Source organism: Orcinus orca, chromosome X (assembly GCF_937001465.1).
Source record: "Orcinus orca chromosome X, mOrcOrc1.1, whole genome shotgun sequence".
Classification (NCBI taxonomy): domain Eukaryota; kingdom Metazoa; phylum Chordata; class Mammalia; order Artiodactyla; family Delphinidae; genus Orcinus; species Orcinus orca.
Genome location: NC_064580.1, coordinates 49,811 through 66,790, shown reverse-complemented (window position 1 = coordinate 66,790; position 16,980 = coordinate 49,811). Strand labels below are relative to the sequence as shown.

General features: G+C 63.5%; 1 protein-coding gene across 6 annotated transcripts in view; it reads left to right on the top strand.

The window, feature by feature from the left end:
* The window catches only part of PPP2R3B (protein phosphatase 2 regulatory subunit B''beta), a 52,698-nt gene that overhangs the window by 33,791 nt on the left and 1,927 nt on the right, over positions 1 to 16,980 (top strand). For 5 of the 6 annotated variants that reach the window (XR_004480240.2, XM_033417444.2, XM_033417443.2 and 2 more), the window contains exons 3-12: positions 4,049 to 4,152; positions 4,391 to 4,493; positions 5,210 to 5,284; positions 6,807 to 6,893; positions 8,006 to 8,204; positions 12,332 to 12,380; positions 12,915 to 13,004; positions 13,758 to 13,933; positions 14,572 to 14,690; positions 14,779 to 14,885. Coding sequence is in view for 5 of the 6 variants with exons in the window: in XM_033417444.2 (XP_033273335.1) it covers positions 4,049 to 4,152; positions 4,391 to 4,493; positions 5,210 to 5,284; positions 6,807 to 6,893; positions 8,006 to 8,204; positions 12,332 to 12,380; positions 12,915 to 13,004; positions 13,758 to 13,933; positions 14,572 to 14,690; positions 14,779 to 14,885 (1,109 nt within the window). In the remaining variant the exon portion in view is untranslated. The remainder of the gene's footprint in view (positions 1 to 4,048; positions 4,153 to 4,390; positions 4,494 to 5,209; positions 5,285 to 6,806; positions 6,894 to 8,005; positions 8,205 to 12,331; positions 12,381 to 12,914; positions 13,005 to 13,757; positions 13,934 to 14,571; positions 14,691 to 14,778; positions 14,886 to 16,980) is intronic. The other variant, XM_004286274.4, reaches the window with a different exon arrangement.

Below are 16,980 nucleotides of genomic sequence, written 5' to 3'. Positions count from 1 at the left end.
CCGGGAACCGGGCAAAGGCCAGCGCGCACCTGCGCACGGCCTGCACACAGAGTCCTGCACGGGGGACGTCAGATGCCCTGTGCCCTGTGAGCACAGCCAGACCCCAGGCTCCGGCCAGATGCTGCCGTGCTCGGGACAGGCTGTGTGGACGGACGGGGAGCTCTGTGTGTGCGCGGGCGTCGGGGGGTGCCGTAAGGGGCGTGAGGGCGGGGATCGGGGTCACCGCAGGGCTGCTCCTGACGGGGTGACGCGGGCCTCGGCGTGTGCCCGGGTCTCCCGTCACGTACACTAGATAGACCTTACAGACCTGTAAAACCTGACCCTGTCGTGTGTTTTTCCCTTCAGGGTGGCATTTTACCATACTTTTAAACGCGTTTCTTCGTACCTCTGGATTTCAGAGTTGGTGCTTCCCGTTCCCTTAGAATGTTTGCAGACGGTCCTGAGAGGTGGTGGACGGAGGTCACAGTGAAAGCATTAGGTTGGGCTCTCCAGCTGCCTGGGGGGTGGGTGAGCTTGGAAGTGCAGGCACCGCTCGTTCTGGGGACGTGAATGCAGGCGTCACCCCACGGGCAAGGGCACAGCTCCTGCTGTGCGGTGGACGGACGCACGGCCGTGGGACAGGACGGTGCCATCGCCCGAGTCCGCCCAGCGAGCTCTCACGTGCCCGCATGAGCACCCCAGGCAAGGTGCCCGAGGCCCCTGGCTCCCCTGTCCCTGCCGCCTGCGCCCTCCCACCCCGGGGAGCGGCCAGTGCCCTCCACACCCTGACTCACACAGCCCCCTCAGGGCCCTGGCGCCACCATCCCTGGCAGGAGGCCTCTGCTGCCCGTCGCCCAGGACGCACGCCCGCCTGCGTGGAGTAGAGGCCTTTCAGCCCGCACTGTGCCCGAGCCTTGCCCCGTGGTCCCCGCCCCAGCGTGTGCGAGAAGCCACAGAGCGTCCAGACGCACGGCTCCCGCGCAGCTGGGCAGCTCCCTCCTGGGGCACCAAGGATAAGGCGCCGGCACGTTCTGGGCCTGGCGCGATGGGCAGGAGTGGACTCCGGTGGTGTCCCCCAGGGCAGCCCCTGGCCACGGGCGTGCGTGGCCAGTGCTCGGGTCAGGGGGCGCGTCCTGCCAAACCATCTGCCGGCAGCTCCCCGACCCGCGGGCGATGCCCGTGAGCCGGGTCCTGTGAGCGCCATCACCCATGTGGGCTTCTGTGGGGATCCGGTTTGCGCCTTTCCTCTGCCTCTCCCTCCGGAGTCCTGACCGTGTTCACACCCTCTTCCCTGCAGGGCCTGTCGCTCTCTTGGGCCCTTTGCCTTTTTTCCTGTACCTCTGCCTTAGTTTACAGTCTGTGTGTGGCCCCTTTGTCAGGATAACGCCCTGCGAACGTTTGCCTGGTCTGCGGCTTGTTTCTGTGCCCTCGGCGACGTCTGCCCCGGAGTTCTGGTGGGGAAGCAGTTCAGTTTACCCACCTTCTCTTTCAGAGTTTTGGTGATTGAGTCACGTTTAGGGAACCTTTGCTTCTCCAGCATCGGGACGATCTCCTGCATTTCCTTCTGGAGTTTCACCGTCCACGCTTGGGGCCGGGATCCCTCCCTCATGGTTTTGTAGAGTTGCCCCGCTGACCAGCTGGGCTCTCAGTAGAGACGATTGTTCCCTCGGAGCTGCCGCCAGCTTTGTCTGTGCTGAGTTGGTGGGTGGACGTGGGCGTCTGACCCTAAACTGGTCCCTTCCTCTTTGCCCTGATGCACAGCCTCACTGCTGTGACTGCACGGAAGGCTTGACAGTCGTTTGCGTTTGCCCGTGGGCTTTGAATGAGCTGGTTGATTTCTGCAAAACATACCTTGCTGGGTGTGCATTGGCTTTGCGTTGAATCTGTGGGCGTCTGGGGAAGAGTTGACATTTTAACACATTATTGACCGGGGGATTTTTGCAGAAACTAACGCCTGTGACTGTAATGTCTCCAGTCAAAAATGTGTCAACAGCATTAAGTGTCCAGTCCAGGAATCTGTATGGTCTGTCCCTCCACGGGGGGGTCTTTGATTTCTCCCAGCCACGCTTTCTCGTTCCCTTTGTAGAGATCTCGCACTTTCAGTTACGTTTACCTGTAGGTTCATGTTTTTTATGCTGTTCATAGACGGCACCGTTACATTTTTTATTTTCTAATTGCTTGTTGCCAGTGTGTGGAAATACAATTGATTTTTGTACGTTGTCCTGGGGTCCCGCAGCTTTGCTGGTTTTCTGTTACAAGTAAGTCCCCTACGTACACACCTTCACGTTGCGAACTTTTAGAGATGCGAACGTGCTTACTGTCAGCGTCAGGCACGAGTGAGAGTGACGTTGCAGCTCGCCCTCCGCCTCGTACTACTGACGACCCTTCAGCTCTACCATCTCCCACCTCCTCTCCCTCCTCCAGGCAGTAACTCTTCTTGCCTGTTCCCTCGATGCCAGCCCCTGTGTGCCAGCTGTTGTACTGGCTACTGTACTTTTCAAGGGATTGTAAAAATGTTTTCTTCATCTTTTGTGTTTATTTTTTATGTATCATTTGCATGGGAAGTATTAGAAACCTGTTATAGTACAGTACTATGCAGCCGATTGTGTTAGTTGGGTACCTAGGCTGACTTTGTTGGACTTACCGACAAACTGGACTTCGGAACGTGCTCTCGGAATGGAACTCGTTCGTGTGTAGGGGACTTAGTGTAATTCTGGTATTTCGTAACCCTTTCGGAATTCTCCCTAGCGTCGCGTATTTTTGCATTACCAGAGTTTCCCCTTTGTCTCTGCCCGGAGCGTCCCCTCCTCCATCTCTGCTGGTGGAGCCTGTCCCATTCCAGCTCAGGGCAGAGCCGGCCTGCGCGCGTCCGCACGTGCAGATGTGAGCCGTGGGCTCCTGTGTACGCCCCTGATTACAGTGCTGTGCTCCCTCCTCTTCTTAAGTTTCCTGGCCTGTTGTTTGTTTCACTGTGATTTTTCTTGTTTTTTCACTGCTGGATTCAATTTGCCAGCCTGGCTTTGTGTGGGATGTTGGCATCTCTGTTCCTGGGAGCTGAGGGCGCCTGATCTCCCTTTACAGGTGTCAGGGTCCAGGACGTGCAGCCTCGTAATAGGATTTGGGAGACGTCCCTTGTTTCCATTCTCTGGAAGAGTGTGGGTACCATCCACGTGATTTCTTCCCTAAAGCTGGGCCCGGGATTTTCTTAGTGGGAAGGTTTTAAGCCACGGGTTCGGTCTCTTGAAATGTAGAACCGTCTGGATGTCCGTTGTCAGTTCTGGTTAGGCACGTTCATTAGTCAAGGAGTCCGCCCTGCAGTCGTCACGTTTCCTGGCCTCCAGTTATTGGGAGTGTCCACTGCCTGTCTGTCAAGCGCTGGTGGGCTCTGCAGTGACCGCTGATGTGCGGAGCATGCGTTTCCTTTTTCTGCTTGTCCAGGAGTGTTGCTGAGGGGTGATTACTTGCTTAAAAGCTTTCCAAAGAGCTGACTCGGCCTTGTTGACTTTCTCTGCCGCGTATCTGCTCTCTTTTTCTCTTCTCTCAGCCTTTGTTGTTTCCGCCCTTCTTCTTCTGTGTTTTCGGGAGGGAAGCTCAGAGCGGGGGTTTTCCGCCTGCTTCCCGGTCAGCACCTGCGCTGACAGCTGTGGACGCCAGCCCTGCGGTCGCCTCGACCCCTGAGATGTGCCCGGGTCACAGCCTCGTCCTTGTCGCACCCCGAGTGTCTCCTGACATTCTCTGTCGTTTACGCTGTCCTGACGCGTCATCGGAGGTGCTGCACATCCAGGGCTGGAGACGTGCTCGTCGCCTCTGTACAGCTGCCGATGTGACACCTCCCGTTGGGGCGGGTGGTCTGTGCCCCAGGCTCGGGAGCGCCATTTCCGTCAGCGTCTCCGGAGTGTCGGCTGGGAGAGGCTGCCCCTTCCCCTGGAGGCCCCTGGGGCTGGCGCAGGCGCTGGGCTGCGCGGTCGGGCTGTGTGCACGCGGTGCGCTCCCAGCGCCTCGGGGGCTCGGGCAGCCGGGGTGCCAGGGCGCGCTAACCCTGTGTCGTCCCCCACCCTTCCCCCCGCAGGCCTGCGGCTGCCCGCTCTACTGGAAGGGGCCGCTCTTCTGCGGCGCCGGTGGAGAGCGCACGGGCTCCGTCTCCGTGCACAAGTTCGTCGCCATGTGGAGAAAGTGAGTCCCGGGGCGGGAGTGGTGGTCCGGCCTTGCCTCTGACTCCACTGGCCGGCGCTCCTGCAGCCGGGACAGTAAGGGACTGAGACGGATGTCCGGGGGTGCCCGGCACGTCCGTCGTGTCCCTTGCGGGGCCCCATCCGTCTGTGCCCGTCCTCACGGAACACCCGACCCCGGAGTCTGGGGAGGGGCCTGTGACCGCGCGTGGGGTGCAGCTGGAGTGCCCTCTGTTGCCCAGGATGCTCCAGAGCTGTCATGATGACGCGGCCAAGTTCGTCCACCTGCTCGTGAGCCCCGGCGGCAGCTCCCTGGCGCAGGAGGACTTCATCCCCTTCTTGCAGGTGCGTCGCCCCCTCCTTGCAGGCGCGCCCGTGTCTACACCCCGGAGGCGGGCAGGCTCCCCGAAGCTGGCTCCACGCAGCCCTCCAAACCCGCGTGAGAGACAGGGCGGTGCGGACAGCTCCACACATGAGCCTGCGGAGCGTGGAGCCGGACAGGGGTTAGCACCCTCGGGGCTGGGCCGCCCACGAGAAGCCGGCCGCGGTTTGCAGAATGCTCGTTTCCAAACGCCGTTCCGGTTCATGTAAACACGGTTTTATTTAGCGCTCTATGTTCCATCTTGTAGAGGGGAATCGAAGGTGGTCCCCGGTTACCCGCGTGTTCCCCGTGAACACGGAGGAACCGAAGTTACCAAAACCATTTGAATAGAAGTGACTTAAAGGGCTCCTGGGACTGCAGTGCTCTGTTAAGTGAGGATATCGCAAATTTTCTTTCTCAGAATCTGGGATGGACTTGCACGGTGGTCTTTTATACATTTACATGTCAGGTTATTACCCTCGGCCGCGAGAGGTGGCCTGCTTCCTTAGCTCGTGGCCCAGATGATTCTGTGTGATCCTTTAATTTGATGTGATTTCTTGTAACCGTGTGTTTGGGGTGATGCTGCGTGAGTGGCTCTGTGGCTGGATGTGTGAACCTGGATGTTGCTGGTGGACACGTGCGTTCTTATCCCTGGGCCTGGCGGCACATCCCAGGGCCGTGTCCCATCCCCTGTGTGCAGGACGTGGTGAACACCCACCCGGGCTTGGCATTCCTGAAGGAAGCGTCAGAGTTCCACTCCCGCTACATCACCACGGTGAGTACGAGCACGTCCGCTGCCCCTGTGGCTTCCGTGGGCGCCTGAGGCCCGGGCTCCAGGCCCGCCGTGAGGGAACGGACACCCAGCCCCGGACCTGTGGCCCTTCACGGCCCGCTTTCTCACCAGGAGGCGGGCGTGGGGCTTGGGCACGGGGAGGGCTGTGTGTCCCACCTGGGTCCCCAGCTGGGCGCGCTCAGCGAGAGCCTGGGTGGTCCTGGCCGCGTGCCCCGGGGTCGGACAGGGCGGGGCAGGCGAGGGGATGTCCAGAGACCCAGTGGTCTCCCTCTCTGGGCAGGAGGGGCCTCAGAGGACACCCGGGCCCCTCCTCCTGAGGGCCGGGTCTCCTCGGGTCCAGGCGAGCACACCCAGCGAGTTGGAGCACGGCGCTCTGAGCGCTGCAGGTGGGATGCCGGCCTGGCCCGGGGACACGAGGACCCCATGGCCCATCCCCCGCCCCCGCCCTGGTCAGAGGTCACCCGGGGAGGTCGGCCCTCCGGCTCTAGGTGGAGGTGGGCGGCGCGGCAGCCCCGTGGCACGCCGGCCGGGGGCACGCTTGTCGCGCGGCGCGGAGCGGAGCGCATGCTCGTGGCAGTCCGCGTGCCCGTGGTTCCCCAGGCCTCCCTCCACCCCCTCACCGCTCCACATCGCCCTGAGGGCCCGTCTCCGAAGAGCGGTGCCCGGAGCCGTTCCTCATTCCAGCGGCAGCAGGGAGTGCTGCGTGTGAACGGGGCTGTGCGCCAGGTGCTCTGTTCCCATGCCCCGACCTCCCTGCGCAGACAGGACAAGGCAGGGCACGTCCGGGGGGTGGGGGGACAGCCTCCAGCAGGGACGGGGGAAGGGGATGTCTCAGACGAGGACAGGTTGGCAGGGATGCCCTGGGAGGACAGGTGAGGGGACAGCCCGTGACAGGGACAGGCGAGGGGACGTCTCAGATGAGGACAGGTGAGCAGATGCCCTGGGACAGGTGAGGGGTATCACAGTTGGGGACATGCCCACCTGGGAGCGGAGCTGAGCCCCGTGGCCAAGGTGGGCCTCACTGTGCAGGGGGCAGGGGCCACTCTCTGGCTTTAAGTTAACGTTTTTCATTCAGTGGTCAGTTGAGTGTCCGCGGAAGCATTCGGGGCAGTCTCTCAAACCACCCGCAGTGTAATAAGGGCTCCCAGCCACGCAGGAACTGCGTGCCTGTGCTGTCCCAGCTCAGGTGCGGCCGTCTCACCCGGACATCCCCCCACATGTGGCAGCAGGTCCGCTTCTCCTGCCACCTGTGTCCTCCCTGCAGCTGGAGGCGGGGCTGCTCCCCCCGCCCCGGTCTGGTGACATGTGGGGCGGTCGCCCTCTGCTGGCGACATGGGGCCCTGCAGCCCAGGGTGCGGAGCTCCTGGTGAGGCCAGGCAGGAGCTCGTAGGCGAGGTCCCAGGCTGGGTTCCTGCAGCACCACACGTGGGGTTGCTGCACAGTCACGTGCAGGGCCCCCAGCCCCCCACGTCCCGGTGCTCAGCCGACGGGCCTCCTCCTACAGGTCATACAGAGGATCTTCTACACGGTCAACAGGTCCTGGTCCGGGAGGATCACGTGCGCAGAGCTCCGGAGGAGCACATTCCTGCAGGTGGGTGGCGGCTGGCCGAGGGGACACAGGGCCTTCTGCATGCCCCCGCCCACTCATCCGTCCTCCCCAGGTTCCACCGCGACCCATCCACCCATCCCTGCACCTGGCCCGCATCGATCCCCCATCCCTCCACCAGCCTGTCAGCGGTCAGCGCACGCGTCTACCCAGCCGTCCTCGTTACCCCACCCCGCCTCCCTCCCTCCCTTCCCCGGCGTCATCCATTTCTCGACCCACACTCCAGCAGTGCATCTTTACCCACGTACACGTCATCCGTCGGTCCACCCACCACTCCGCCCACTCGTCGTCTCTCCCTGCACCCACCAGCCTGTCACCCGTCCCTCCATCGACTGACGCATCACCTGTTTCTCCCAGCCAGTCCACCCACCCGTCGTCCACCTTCTTGTCCATCTACCCGGCCGTTACCCATTCCTCCAGCAACCTATCACGTGTGCCTGCATCCATCCCCCACCCATCATCCACTTCTTCGTCTACCCACGCTCTCGTTCATCCCTCCAGCCCCCACCAGTAACCTGTCGCTACACCAACTCCTAGGTCATCCATCTGTCCACCCTCCCACCCTCCATCCCTCACCACCACCCCTCCCTCCCCCCTCCCATCCTCCCTCCCTCCATCCCTCCCTCCAGCACCCACCTTCTCAGCGGCCACCCCGTTCATCTGCCCACCTGTCACCATCACCCCACCCACCTGTCATCCATCCCTCATCCCCCAACTCGTCCATCATCCATTCATTTTCCTGCCTTTCATTTATCCACCCGCCCACCGTTTGTCTTCTTCCGTTCGTCTTGTACCCTTCCTTTCCCCTCATCCATCCCGGAGGCATGGCCCCGCCCCGGTGCACCCGGGTTCTGTGGACGTGTGTGTGTCAACAAGCGCGGGGCTGACCCGCTCGCGTCAGGAGCCCCCGGCCACGAGAGCGTACGTGCTTGGGCTGCTCCGTGCTGCAGTCTCGCAGACCTGACCGGGCGCACCCCGACCTGGGTGCTGGGCTCCCAGCCCTCAAGCAGGTCTCCACCAGCTCTGACCCTCCGCCCTCACGACGTGAGACTCCTGGGGGGTGTCCCTCCTGCGGGAGGCCCGTCTCCACGCTGCAGCCGGAGGTTCCTGGCAGCGGTTTTCTGGGTGTGTCCTGGCAGAACGTGGCACTCCTGGAAGACGAGGTGGACATCAACCAGCTGACGGAGTTCTTCTCCTACGAGCACTTCTACGTCATCTACTGCAAGTTCTGGGAGCTGGACACGGACCACGACCTGCTCATTGACGCGCAGGACCTGGCCCGGCACAATGACCACGGTGAGGACGCGGCCTGCGGGCGGCGGGGACACAGCACTGGGGCGGGCGCTGCCCTGCCGGGCTCCTGCGTCTCCAGGGAGGCCAGCGTGGCTGCCTCCCCTGACCCTCGAGGCCTGAACCTTGTCCTGCCTCTGGTCTCCTCCTACAGGACACACGGGAGACAGGGACACAGCACAGGACCCTGGGGACCAGGGCGGACACGGGACACGGCACAGGACGCATGGGGACCGGGGCGGACATGGGATACGGCACAGGACGCGTAGGGAACGGGGCAGACACGGGACACGGCACAGGACGCGTGGGGAAAGGGGCAGACACAGGACATAGTACAGGATGCGTGGGGAACGGGGCAGACACGGGACATGGCACAGGACACATGGGGACGGGGGTGGACACGGAACACAGCACAGGACCCTGGGGACCGGGGCGGACACGGGACATGGCACAGGACCCTGGGGACTGGGGCGGACACGGGACACGGCACAGGACGCGTGGGGACTGGGGTGGACACGGGACACAGTATAGGACCCTGGGGACCGGGGCGGACACAGGACATGGTTCAGGACGCGTGGGGACTGGGGCGGACACGGGACACGGCACAGGACGCGTGGGGAACGGGGCGGACATGGGACACGGCACGGGACCTGCGGGGACTGGGACAGACACGGGACACAGCACAGGACGCATGGGGAACGGCGCGGACACGGGACACGGCACGGGACGCATGGGGAACGGGGTGGGCACGGGACACGGCACGAGACCTGTGGGGACCGGGACAGACACGGGACACAGCACAGGACGCATGGGGAACGGGGCGGGCACGGGACACGGCACGGGACCTGCGGGGACCGGGACAGACATGGGACACAGCACAGGATGCATGGGGAACGGGGTGGGCACGGGACACGGCACGGGACGCACGGGGACCAGGGCGTACGCAGGTCACAGCACGGGACGCACGGGGACCGGGGCGGACGCAGGTCACAGCACGGGACGCACGGGGACCGGGGCGGACGCAGGTCACAGCACAGGACGCATGGGGACCGGGACGTACGCAGGTCACAGCACGGGACGCACGGGGACCGGGGCAGACGCAGGTCACAGCACAGGACGCACGGGGACCGGGGCGTACGCAGGTCACAGCACGGGACACACGGGGACCGGGGCGGGCGCAGGTCACAGCACGGGAGGCACGGGGACCGGGATGCACAGGCCCTGCCATTGGTGGAGGCGCTCTCTGGGGGCGTGGAGCCCCGTCCTGAGTAGAGGTAGTGGCTGCCACACACAGGCCGCATCCGTCCATCCCCCCGCTCTCCCCGCCCCACCTCCCCTCCATTTGTCCTCAGGTATTTGGGGGCCACCCCACCCATCATTTCATGCCCGGTCTCCTGATGAGCCCCAGTGTGGGCCAGTCTGGGTGCCGCCCTGAGCTCCCAGCACCTGTTCCCGTAGCTGAGCAAACACCTGTTCTGCAGGTGGGGCAGCGTTCCCCTCCCTCCCTCCTCCCGCGGCTTCCTGCTCTGTGTCGGGGCCTCGAGCGCCTGTCCGTGGGGTGGACGGTGCTCTGTCTGCGTGGGCGGCTCGGGGCACCGTCCCAAGGCCAAATTCCAGCTCGGGGCCTCTCGGGCTGTGGTGGGTCGGACAGCAGTGGCCCCCCAGTAGTCGTCCTGAGGGGAGGGAGCGGCGGAGCAGAGACGCGGTTCCCTGAGAGATTTCACTTCTGGCTTCTGGGTTTGTCTGAGCTTCCCTGCGTTCTCATCGCAGAGGGGCCTGAAAAGGGGAACTCTGGCCTCCGCACAGCTCAGGAGCAGCGGGGGATCCAGTGTAAATGCTTCTGGGATAAGAGAAAATGATCATCTCCCACCTCCCGTGACAAGAAATCACATGTTCAGAGTGTAGAGTGGACCAGAATTTAAGTGCGCCGCGGGTTCTTAGTTTTAGAAACAGTTTTCTTAAGACTGCACATTTTCACATAACGGATTTTTCATATACCCACACGCACGACCGAATTTCTCAATCCTCCGGGCATATGTTTTGTCTTTGGTCGACGGGACCCGGACGGTCCCCTGACATGAGCTCCCCGGCGCACCGTCTGCTTGCTGTATCTCTCTGACTGGCCTCGCGAGGGTGCCGTGAACGCTGGCGTGTGGACGCCTGAGCGGATGTGGGTCTCTCTCAACTCCGTCCCTAAATTCAACGCCTGGTCTCAACTCCAACTGCCTCTGTGATCTCGGGAATAGCTCCAGGCGCAGACCCGTGGTGGCTGGCACGTGGTTCCCCAGATCGGGGGTCACCTGTTCCCGCCCGTCCCCACGACTCTCTCCTGGTGCCCACATCCCTGTGTCCACCCCGTCGAGGTCTCACGTCAGGGCATCTCGTGGGGCTGGTGTTAGGGCTTTGTCACCAGGAAAGGCTGGTGGCGTTGTGGCCTCGAGACACGACTGACTGTGGGGACCGTGGTCTTGCGGCCAGCACAGGACACTGGGTGGCTTCGGGCACAGCCCCCCAGCTGTGGACGTGAGCGCCGTGATGCGTCCCTTCCCTTCCCTCTGCCGCTTCCTAACCTACCAGGTCCTGCACGAGAGGCGGCAGGGCTCCTCCTTACGTCATGGGAAGGAACGGGCAGAGGGGCAGAGCTGACCTTTCCCGTGTCCCACGGACGAGCAGGTTCTGTTCTCAGATTGCCGGTCATGGCAGTGAGTCTGAGTCAGCTGTCCAGTTCCCTGGGGCTCTCATCGTGGCAGGCGGGGGGTGGGGGCGGGCCCTCAAAGAACAGGAAATTATCCTCCCAGTTCTGAGGCCAGAGGTCCAAAATCAACGCATTTATGAAGGACTGTCATCCAGGAGGGGCTTCCTGAGGCGGCTGTATCGGATGACTGCAAATCAGGGGCTTAAAATCCATCCTCCCCCAGCCCTGGGGACCAGACGTCTGAGGTCAAGGTGTCCCAGGGCCACACTCCCTCCAGAGGCTCCAGGGGAGGGTCCTTCCCGCCTCTTCCAGCTTCCGGGGGCTCCAGGCATCCCTGGGCTCGTGGCCGCGTCCCTCCCGTCTCTGCCTCCATCTTCACGTGGCTTCTCCTCTGTGTCTGGGTCTCTCCTCTTCTGTGTCTTAGAAGGACCCTGTCATGGGATGTAGGGCCACCCTCCTCCAGGAGGACCTCATCTCAGACCCTTCACTGCATCACCTCTGCAGAGACCCTGTTTCCACATAAGGTCCCGTTCACAGCCCAGGAGTGAGGACGTGGACATGTCTTTCTGAGAAACACTGTTCAGCCTCTGACACCATCCAGTCATTTCCCATTAGAGGTGACTTTCATTGAGGCAGGATGACTTGGGGGAAAAGACACTTTGTCTTTATTTCTCCATTTTTGTGGTTATAGGTCTCGGGTATGGGCTGAAAAGTGTCCCCAAAATTAACACGATGAAGCCCTGACCCCCAGGACCTCAGGATGTGACTGGATTTGGACATGGGGTCTTTAAAGAGGGGACGAAGGTACAATGAGGTCACTAGGGTGGGTCCTGATCCCATAGCACTGGTGTCCTTATAAGAAGAGGAGGTCAAGACACACGCAGAGGGACGACCCTGTGAGGACCCAGGGAGGAGATGGCCGTCTACACGCCCAGGGGAGAGGCCTCGGGAGGGACCAGCCCTGCTGACCCTTGGATCTCAGACTCCAGCCTCCGGGACTGGGGGAGAAATAACGTGTGCTGTTGAAGCCGCCCGTCATTATGGCAGCCCCAGCCCACTAATTTGGTGTCTTTCACTCTTTTATCCTCTTAGTTGCCTGGGGGTTGGATGCATTTGTGTGCTGATCACAGCAAACTGAGTGTTTGGAGGCAGAGCCTCTGCAAGGGCAGACGTGTGTGTCCTGCCTTTACCGCCCGCTCTGTCTTGGGGCCCCTGGGCCAGCTCTTCACTCTCGCTTTGCTCTGGGCTCAGGTCCTGGACTGGAACGTGCCGGGCAGCGCCCGAGGGAGGCCGGGAGCAGGAGATTGGGTCCCGAGGGTTCCGCCTGACTGGGCTTGGGTCTCGGCATTCAGACCTGAGCCTGCCCAGCCGCCTGCGAGGCTGCGACGTGGGGCCGGGAGCGGCGTGCGGGGCTCACGGCCTGCTTCCTCTTTCGCAGCCATATCTACCAAGATGATCGAGAGGATCTTCTCGGGAGCCGTGACGCGGTGAGGCCCGCCGCTCAGCTAGCTGGTCCCGTCAGCGTGTGGGCTGACGTTCCGCACGCGCGTCCGCACCTGACTCGTTCGCTCCTGATGTGAGGTGGCCGTGCTCTGGGAGTGCGTGCCATCGTCACGTGAGGTCGTGGGTTAGGGACACGCGTACACACCTTTGTCACACGAGGTCACGAGTCAGGGACACGTGCCACCCACATGAGGTCACATGTAAGGGGCACGCCATTGTCACACGGGGTCGTAGCTTGGGACACATACACGCCTTTGCCACGAGGTCGTGAGTCGGGGGACACAGGCCCCTGCACCTGAGGCTGTGACCGTGGCAGCTGCTCCTGCCGGAGCTGGGCCCCAGGGACCCTCCTCCGGGTCACATGGTCTGTCTCAGGCCTTGTCCCGAGTAGGAACCAAGGGTACAGGACTGGGCCAGACGCAGGGTTCCCCACGCCCCGGGGGAGGTGGGCGGGGACCCGTCCTCAGGCTGCTTCTCCCTGACGCAGTCTTTGTCTCTCGATTCGGCTCTGAATCCAGAGGGAAAAAAGTGCAGAAAGAAGGAAAAATAAGCTACGCTGACTTTGTCTGGTTCTTGATCTCCGAGGAAGACAAGAAAACCCCGACCAGGTGAGTGTCTGGCAGCTGTCCTCTGCTCCACTTGCTAGAACACTTAGAAGCAGGGGCTACTGGTCACCCCTGAGCGAGGGCGCCCCCGCTCCGTGATCCACCTGAGCAAGGTCAGACACAGGCGGGGCTCGCACTGGGGGAGGGGTCCCCAGGGGGTGGCGTCTGTCCCAGGTGGGGCTCGCACTGGGGGAGGGGTCCCCGGGTGGTGGCGCCTGTCCCAGGCGGGGCTCGCACTGGGGGAGGGGTCCCCGGGTGGTGGCGTCTGTCCCAGGCGGGGCTCACACTGGGGGAGGGGTCCCCGGGTGGTGGCGTCTGTCCCAGGCGGGGCTCGCACTGGGGGAGGGGTCCCCAGGGGGTGGCGTCTGTCCCAAGCGGGGCTCACACTGGGGGAGGGGTCCCCAGGAGGTGGCGCCTGTCTCAGGCGGGGCTCACACCAGGGGAGGGGTCCCCGGGTGGTGAGGTCTGTCCCAGGCGGGGCTCACACTGGGGGAGGGGTCCCCGGGTGGTGGCGTCTGTCCCAGGCGGGGCTCACACCGGGGGAGGGGTCCCCGGGTGGTGAGGTCCGTCCCAGGCGGGGCTCACACTGGGGGAGGGGTCCCCGGGTGGTGGCGTCTGTCCCAGGCGGGGCTCACACCGGGGGAGGGGTCCCCAGGTGGTGGCACCTGTCCCAGGCGGGGCTCGCACTGGGGGAGGGGTCCCCGGGTGGTAGGGTCCGTCCTGGGCGGCCATGCTGACCGTGGCCCGGTGTCACAGCATTGAGTACTGGTTCCGCTGCATGGACCTGGATGGGGACGGGGTGCTGTCCATGTTCGAGCTGGAGTACTTCTATGAGGAGCAGTGCCGCCGGCTGGACAGCATGGCCATTGAGGCCCTGCCCTTTGAGGACTGCCTGTGCCAGATGCTGGACCTGGTGAAGCCCCAGAGCGAAGGTGATGCCGGGGGGCGGGTCCCCCAGTGGCACAGGGACACCCCGGGGGAGTGGGTTCTTGGGGGTTGGGAAGGTGGTCCCCAGCCCCGTGGTCCTGTGCCTGAGCTCCTTCAGGGCCCACATGGAGACCAAGCCCGGGACCCCTGGTGTGAGCACTTCAGAGGGCCTGTGCTGGGGCCCCCGGGCTGTGTTTGGTGGGTGTGGGAGCCGGGAGCCCACCAGGTGCGTCTGTCCTGGGGTGCTCAGGACACCTTCCAGGGTCAAAGGGAGGGTCTGCCCGAACCCACCCGCCTTAGTCGGTGTCGTGCGTCCGTGTCCTGGACCCTGGTCTCAGGTGTCGTCACCGGGGGCCATGGTGGCCTGGGCCTTCCTGCCCTGGCTGCGGGTTCCTGCCCCATGTCCGCGGGTCCAGGGCAGCTTGGGTCCCGCCCTCAGGTGACTGGCGGGCGGCCCTCGCTGTGTTGGGCCCTGTCTCCCGACCCCTTCCACCCCCCGGGCTTCTGCGCATACCCGTGGCCTGGTTCGCGGCAGGGGGTGCCGTGTCCTAAGGCGTGTCGTTACGCACGCACGCACGGAGGTGACGTGGCTCCTGGGCGTGCGTGGGAGCCGCGTGTGCTCACGTGCCGCCCTCGCCCGCAGGGAGGATCACGCTTCACGACCTGAAGAGGTGCAAGCTGGCCAGTGTCTTCTTCGACACCTTCTTCAACATCGAGAAGTACCTGGACCACGAGCAGAGAGAGCAGATCTCCCTGTTCAGGGTGAGTAGGGGGGCGTGGAGGGGGCGCAGGGGGGCACCTCTGGGTCCCCCCCCCGCCCCGTGTGACACGACGCGCATGCTTCCCGCAGGAGAGCGAGAGCGAGGGCCCCGAGCTGTCTGACTGGGAGAGGTACGCCGCTGAGGAGTACGACATCCTGGTGGCTGAGGAGGCCATGGGGGAGCCCTGGGAGGACGGGTAAGGGTGCGGCGGGCATGGGGGCCCGGGACGCGGGGACACTCGCCCCATGTCACGGCCTGAGGCCTGAGGCCGCAGGCAAGAGACACCTGCCCCGCTCCACGTGCCGCTGTCCCCCCGGAGGGCAGGGACCCACGGAGGCCGGGCCCTCAGCCCCCCGCCCCACTCCCCACCGCCCGGCCTCACGCCGCCCTGACCCCGGGAGGGCTTGCTGCTGAGGTAGTTCCTTCCCCGGCTCCCACGGGCTCTCCCAGGGTTCCGTCTCCTGAGCTCCCTCTGCCCTCTGCGGGTGGGACCGACAGGCGGCTGGAGGGGCGCAGACCCCTGCGGAGGGGCGGCCGGGGGAGCCGGCACGGCAGCCCCTCGTGGAGTCTCCCGTCGGGGAGCATGGCTGTAGCTCAGTGGGCACGTCTGCCGACGATGTCCCTCCTCCCCCGTGGCTGACGGGTGTGGACAGCTGAGGGGAGCGGGGCTGGGGACTGGGCGTCTCCCCCAGGGCCTTGGTCCTCAGGCTTGAAAGCAGCCTTGCAGTAGAGGAGTGTTGGGGTCCAGTGTTCATGCCTGCGTCCCTGGCGGGCTCGGACCCCCGCCCACAGCCTCCCGACCTGCCTCTTCCCCTGACGGGGCTGCTCGGCACCGGGGCCGGGGTTGGCACGGCTGCTCGTGTGGTGCATGGGGTGGCGGTGAAGCCCAGGGCCTGAGGGTCACCCTCTGCCTCTGAGGAGGGGCTTCAGTTTGCTGATAGCAGCTCTGCCTGCCCAGGGAACCATCCTGAGGGGGTTCCGAGTGGGCAGGAGGGTGAGCACGCCCGTCACCCCAGATCCCGCCCACCCTTAGGCCTTGTCTTTGGTCCAGGTGGTCCTTCTCCAGAAGGTCACAGAGGTAGAACCCCACAGCCCCTGAATGCCCGCCTTTGCTCTCAGCACGAGGCCTCCGAGAGCCCTGCGGGTCCCTGGGCGCGTCAGGAGCTGGGCCCCTTCACACCTGGCCGCGTCCTCAGCAGCGACGGACGTTGGCTTGCTGGTGTCCGTTGCTTCGGGCCTGGGCACGTGTGGCCGGCCCTGGTGTCGAGCTGTGCGAGCTGGATTTGTGGGGCTGTAAGCGCTCGTCTCCTGGCTTAGAACCTGGGCAGGGGGTTCCGGGTCACCTGGTAGACAGACGCACCTTTACCTCCACGAGCCGCCCACCCATCTTCCCACGTGGCTGCGCCACTTTGCGTCCCCGCCAGCGTTGGGCGTGCGTTCCCGCAGCTGCACAGCCTCGCCGGCTCTGCCGTGGTTACGGTTGGCTTGTTTTTTAAATTGTAGCCACTCGGACGTGTGCAGCAGGATTGCACCCTGGCTTTAGCTGTTCGTGTCCTTGTTGCCCTTTTCTGGTGAATGGCTGTGTCTTCTGTCTGTTCCCCATCGTGGGTGACTTGTTTCCTTCTGATCGAGTCTCAGGGGTCCTTTACCTTCTGGATACAAGTCCTTCTGGAGGGAGGGGACTTGTATTTTCCAGCGGTTTGTGGTGTATCTCTTCCTTCTCCTAACCTTGTGTATCACGGAGGAGACGCTGTGAACTTTGATGAACTGCCATTTGTCACTTTGTCTTTACGGGCTGGGCTTTGGTGTCGCGTGTAAGAAAGGATTGCCTAATCCAAAGCCACAGAGACCCTTCTGGAAGTTTCAGCGTTTTCCACTTTATGCTGGGTCTGTGGTCTGCTCTGAGTGACCTCCCCTGCGGGGCATGGGGTCTGGTCCAGCTTATTTCTTTATGCACGTGGATGTCCAGTTTAACGCAAGACCCCCAGGTCAGCATCTCTGTGGAGAATCAGTTGACCGTGTCTGTGGGGTCTGTCTGTGAGCTCCTTCGGTTCTGCTGATGCTCATCTGTCCAGCCAGCAGTGCAACGCCGTCTCGCCTGCCGTGGCCTCGGGGTGGGGGCAGTGGACTCATGTAGCGAGGCCTCCGACTCTGGTCTTGCCCAGAATCGTCTGGGTCACTCCAGTTGCTCTGGCTTCTGTGTGAATCATATAGAGTCGGCCTGACTGTCCGGGAAGAGCCTGGGGAACGTTTACTGGGCTGAGCCGGGTCTCTACATGGTGAGACTTGGC